We start from the raw sequence: 5971 nt of genomic DNA, 5'->3' as shown, positions 1-5971 counted from the left end.
AAGATCTGAAGATGGAGAAGGGCACGCTGAGGGCAGAGAGAAGCAAGAGGCTGCGGGTGAGAGTCTGCGAACCCTTCCACATTCACGCGGCTTTCGCCAGCTGCGTTAGCTATGAGCAGAAGCAGGTCTAGGTGGGAAGCAGGGAGTCTGCAGTACGCCAGCAAATACACAAGTCAACAAATAGTGCTAGTGACAAGTGCTCTTTTTGCCTAATCTCTTCACATTTCGGGAATCATTGGCGTTGCCTGGAATAATATCACACTCTGGAAATCTCAGGTGTCTGCTGTGGTTTCTAGGCTGACTTGCTGAAGCATCAGCCCCCAGTGCCGTACCCCAAGACCCTGTACTGTACATCTCTGCAGCACGCCGTGTGAGCAGGATCGCTGTCTTTCCTGGTACCGTAACACTTGATACGGTGATTTTTTTTTTGGGGGGGGTGCAATTCATAGCGTGCTATCTGCTAGGTCAAAGCTGTGTGGAGTTCAAGGGAGCTCAGTGCTAAACTTTGCTGGGCTGGAAGCCTCCGAGCTGCCTGAGCGGAGGGCAGAAAGCGTGGCTTGCCAACCCTATGGGTGACGCGTCCGTGACCAGGGGGTGATTTATGCCAGTGGCAGATAGCAGTGATTGACCTGTAATTCTGCAAACTTCTGTTCCTGCTTTTGACTCCGCACACAGCCCAAACATACCAGTACAGCAATTAGCCTGCCTTCGCCCTCCCTTTGCAGGCCAGGCCCTGGGAAAGCTGTGCTGGGGGCAGGGCTTCTGGCTGTTTGGGAGCAAATTTTCAGACTGTTTTGCTCTTTCAATAGCCCCCATGCTTCACCACCCCAAGTGCAGAGCTGAACTAGAGCTGATGGAGGGAGCCTGAGCGGCAGGGGGACGTTCCTCCCTGCTGATAGCATGAGGGGCTCTCACACACCTTGTAGGATGTGTGCACTTCATCTGCTGGGACCGGCACCAGCACTGGCTGCAGTAGAGGCCAGGCTGGGGTGAACGGCGGCACTGAGCAGAGACCACAAACTAGTCTGGCTGCTACTGATCTAAGCACAGCCAGAAATGGGAATGGTTTCACAGCAGTCAGCAGAGGCTGCCTGTCCACAGAGGCTTTCCCGCAGCCTTGCACCAGGAATACGTGCATCCTCCTGGCCTGCCCAGGGCTGCTTCCCCCCCAGCAGGCATTTGAACTCAGAAGGAAGTTCCTTGCTGCAAAGAAAAATCATTAGCTGGTCAATCCTTTACCTGAACCTACTACAGAGAGGGCCTCTCTCTGCTCCTCTCCTAACCTAGCAGAGATGTTCCTTCAAATTTGCTGTCCAGAAAACACAATGACCTTTTCCTCCTCACATGCACTTGTTCTGATTTGCTAGTGCGCTGTGCGTGCTGCTGCAGGAAGAGCACAGCAGTTAAACACACACAGATAATTTTGCACAGTCACTTTGGGGAGGCTGCTATGTTTTTTTTTCACAGCACTTTCAGTTGATGGTTCTGGTATCAAAATATCACCGCTGCAAAGGGATTTGGGCAGTACGTGGACAGCTAATGATCTGTACGGCCTCTCGCTCCTAAGGCGCTGCACGGCAGCCCTGCTTAGGACGTGCGGGGGAAATGCTTTAGGCCTTGGCTGCTACTGTTGCCGCTTAGGGAATTCTCCTTGCAGCTCCAGCATGCGATAAAAACATTTCTTTACTTTTGCAGACACGAAGGCTCTTCTGGAGAGGGGAAAAGCATTGATTGAGGTAATGCCATTAACTGCCTCTAAGCACACACAGAGGATGTAAAAGTAAACACCGCTCTCATTCAGCAGCTAGTGCTAGGTCAAAACAGACTGAATTCCCAATTTCGAGCAGCCTGCCCTGCTCTCAGGGCTGCCTTCTCCCTCTGCAAGAGGAGGGAGCGCACCGCAGCAGGCTGACCTGCGGGCAGCCCTGTGCGCTTCCGCCGTTCCCAGCACGCTCAAGCTACCTCGCTGAAAGCAAGGCACCCAGCCTGGCAGCTTGGGGGGGGGGGGGGGAATAAGGCAGGGTGACGTCCACTGGCATTTCGTTTCACCCTTATCGCCTGCCTCTCCCCTTGGATGGCAGGTTCGAGCAGAGCCTCCCCACTTGGGTTTCAGCAGGCACACTATAAAATGAGCTATTGCCCGTGCAAACGATCATCTCGCACTTGCTCGAGGCAGCAGTCGTGCTCCTAGGGACACCTCGTTCCAGGGGAGCATGAACTGCCAGCCACACCGTGCCGAAATCCTGCAGTGGCCACCGTCTCCTACTGCATCCCGCTGCCCCTCGTGGGCTGGTGACCCGGGTGAAACCAGGCCCTTGCTGTGCAAAGAGCCCCAACGTGCCTCCCTCGCCGGGCTGACTCACGCTGAGGCAATTTTAAAAGCTTCTTACTGGTGCGGTGGCAGATTTTGCAATATTTTTAATGAGGTATTTACAACTTCAGAGGCTGGCTCCTTGCACAAGGAGCACGGACTGGCCCCAGCGGTCTGCGGACACAGGAGTGGCCGTTCTTATTCATTGACATTCCTGCAACTCACCTGATTGCAGCACAGTCACGGTGGAAAACATTCAGACATCAGAAACGCCAGATTAATTATCTCTTAATTGATACCTCCACACGGGCACAAGGGAAACGGGAACATCTCTGCTGCCCTGGGAGCCTGCCACTTGCAAACAGATTTAGAGCTAAAAATAACGCGGCAGTCGTGCGGCTAATCAACCTCGCTGCCGACCCGGGGTTAGGTTATGAAATTGTCTCGGGCTGGCAGGGGAAGCAGCGAGGGACCATCTGCAGCGGCGGCTGCGCGGCGCTCGTGGCACCGAGGAGCGCGCCGCACGGCTGGGGCGGCTGCCCGCGGCCGGCCCCGTGGGCACGAGCGCGGTCTGCCCGCGGCAGCTCGCGAGGGCCCCGGGCCCGCTGCTGCAGCTCGGGGGGCTGCGGCGCGGGAGGCCCCGGGTGAGCCCCGACGCAGCCGCGAGACTGCGCAGTTGCAGCGTTTCTCAAGCCTACAGCGCAGCCCCGGAGGAGCAGGCACGAGGCACCGGGCACGTTCCTGTCCTTAGGGGCCGTGGAAAGGCGAACGCGCTGCCGCGTGTTACGGGAGACCTTCAGCGGCCAGTAGGTCTCTCCATGGCGTGAGATTTTCGCCCAGCCCAGGAATCACGTTTGGTGCTCGCGAGGGCCCTTGTGCCCTAGGCCTCACGGCAGCAACAACGCACCCTAAGGCATCTCTCCCCGCGCTTCTCGTTAGAGCAACACACACAAGAAGAGGCCAAATCGGCACGGTGACCTCAGTTCTTTTAAATTATTGTCAACTTTATTTTTTTTTTCACATATGTGCAAACAGAGGAGATCGCGATGGTGGTGTTCTTAAAAATAACAAAATGTATTTGCATACATTTCCCTATGTACAGGTGAACAGCCACAGGTAAAGTCTTCTTTTGCACAGCAAAAGATCTAGAGCATTGAGACTGGGGACGGGACTGGGGCCCAAAAAAGGGTCTAAATTAAAATAATAATAATAAAAAAAATCACAACAGTGCAAACCTCTCGGACACGACAGCACGATGGAGTGACTTTAATGTAGAAAACGCCAGGGGCCCCCCTCTCCGATGTAAAATTTCTAACTGTAAACAAGGCGCAACACCTCTCCTTCCCCCCCCCCCCCCCCGCCCCGGGAAAGCTATTCCAGGAATTTGGCAGATCTTCAAGGGCTGAGCCGGAGGTAAACAGCCCGCAGCCGCCTCCCGGCCGCGGCCCGGCACCGCCGCCACCGGCCCCGGGAGCGGGGCTGCTGCGGCCGGCCGGGCCGCGGCGCACCGGGGGGGGGGGGGGGGGGGGGGGGGGAGCGCAGCCTCGGCGGGGCCCGGGGGACCCAGGGCGCTCCCGACGGGGCCGTGCTCCCGCAGCGGGGCCGGAGAGGACCTTGCGCTCCCGGCAGGACCGGAGGGACCCGAGGCGCTCCCGGAGGGACGGTGCACACCCAACGGGGCCGGGGGGGGGGGAGGGTGACGTGCATCCTCGGCGGGGCTGGAGAGGGCCTGGGACGCTCCCGGAGGGGCCGTGCACCCCCAATGGGACCGGAGGGGACCGTGCGCTCCCGGAGGGGCCGTGCATCCCCAACGGGACCGGGGGGGACCGGAGGGGCCGTGCATCCTCGGAGGGGCCGGAAAGGGCCCGGGACGCTCCCGGAGGGGCCGTGCACCCTCAGCGGGACCGGAGGGGATCGTGCACCCCCGGCGGGACCGGAGGGCACTGCGCATCCCCGGCGGGGCCGGAGAGGGCTCCCGGAGGAGCCGTGCTCCCGCAGCGGGACCAGAGCGGCCATGCACCCTCAGCGGGACCAGGGGGAAACCGTGCACCCCCGGCGTGGGCGGAGGGGGCCGGGGCGCCCGCGGCGGGGCCGAGCGCTCAGCCGGTCTCGGGGTCGCCGGAGGGCGGCTGCTCGGCGCCGCTGCCGGGCGGGCCGGCGCCGTCCTGCCCGTTGCTCTCGAGGGAGGACTCGCTGCCCGTGCTCTCGCCGGAAAGCAGCCGCCGGACGCGGAGGTCGGCGCGCAGCGAGCGCAGGTCGTTACCGAGGCTGAGCTCGCCCAGGTCGCGCAGGAGCCGGCCCAGCTCCGGGCTCTCGCCGCGGCCGGCGCCGGCGCGGAGCAGCTCGCCCTCGGGCTCGCCCAGCGCCTCCAGGATGTCCTCGCAGTCGCAGTGCATGGCCCGCTCCTCCTGCTCCTCGCCCAGCAGGTCCTCGGTGATGGAGCCCAGCTTGGGCGCGCTGCGGCTCCGCTCCACCGGCGGCTTGTAGCAGCACTGCCCGTTGAGCAGCTTCCGCAGCGGCACCAGCGGGATGCTCTGCTCGCCCACCAGCTGCTGCTGCTGGTGCCGCGCGTCGTCCCGCTTCTTCAGCCGGCGGAACTCGGCCAGCGCCGTGGCCGAGGTCTGGTAGAGTAGCAGGGCCATGGCCTTTGCCTTCTCGGGCTTGGAGACGAGCACAGCGTGGCAGCGCAGCATCACCGCCTTGTGCTTCAGCTCGTGGCGGTAGATCCAGGCGAAGACGCGCGGCAGGCGCGGGTCGGCCACACAGTAGGTGACCCGGTGCAGCAGGTAGAGGTGGCCGGGGCGCCGCAGCCCCTTGTCCTCGGCATGGGCCATGCGGATGCCCTGCGCGCTGATGGTCAGCTTCATCTTGGTGCCCTGCCGGCCCGCCTCGCTCTTGCTCCAGATCTTGCAGACGGCCAGGTCGGTGCAGCCCTCACCCTTGGACTGGATGGTGGTGGCGTTGCCCAGGTAGAGCACGGTGTACGTGGGGTCCTCGCTGGTCACGCGGAATTTCCTCCGCTTGGAGCGGAACATGCTGCCCACGCGGTGCAGGGCGCTCTCGGGGCAGGCGCGGGCCAGCGAGGTGAGCGCCGAGTAGTGCACGCTCAGCGCGTAGCCCTTGGGCTTGCTCTGCCGCCGCGCCTCGCCCTCGATCAGCTCAAACTTGCTCCTCTTCCAGGGCAGCATCGCCCCGCGGGGCCGCGGCGAGGCGCCGCGGGGACGGCGGCGGGGACGGCGGCGGGGACGGCCCGGGCCGCGGGGCGCATGCCACGGCAGCGGCGGCTGCGCGGCCGCCCGCCTCACATCCTTGCGGGCGGCGGGCCGCCCCGGCCGTAGATATAGGCGGGCGCCGGCCCTCCGCGGGCGCGGAGAGGGGAGGCCCCGCGCGCGCCGAGGGCGGAGCGGCGCCGCCGCCGCCCGGTGCCCGCGGCCGCGGAGCCGCCGGCGCGCTGCTCGCCGCCCGCCGCTCTGCGCCGCCCGCCGCGGCGCCCCGGCGCCGGCCCCGCGCGGGGGGGGGCGGGCCGCCGGCGGGACGGCCCCGACGGGGCGGCCCCGGCCTCGCCGCCGCCCCCGGCCCGCCCCGCCGACCCCCGCGGAGCCCCGCGGAGCCGGGCAGGCGCCCCGCGGAGCGGCGCACGGTGTGCGAGCGAGGCTTTGC

General features: G+C 63.7%; 1 protein-coding gene across 1 annotated transcript; it reads right to left on the bottom strand.

The window, feature by feature from the left end:
• Positions 1-3843: 3843 nt before the first annotated feature.
• FAM43A (family with sequence similarity 43 member A) lies at positions 3844-5663 on the bottom strand. Its single transcript, XM_062582622.1, has one exon. It carries the CDS (start codon positions 5497-5499, stop codon positions 4411-4413), a length of 1089 nt encoding a protein of 362 aa, XP_062438606.1. The 5' UTR covers positions 5500-5663; the 3' UTR covers positions 3844-4410.
• Between the last annotated feature and the right edge of the window lie 308 nt (positions 5664-5971).

The sequence above is a fragment of the Rhea pennata genome, chromosome 9 (genome assembly GCF_028389875.1).
Source record: "Rhea pennata isolate bPtePen1 chromosome 9, bPtePen1.pri, whole genome shotgun sequence".
Taxonomy (NCBI): Eukaryota; Metazoa; Chordata; class Aves; order Rheiformes; family Rheidae; genus Rhea; species Rhea pennata.
This window is presented reverse-complemented; position numbering and strand designations above follow the sequence as displayed.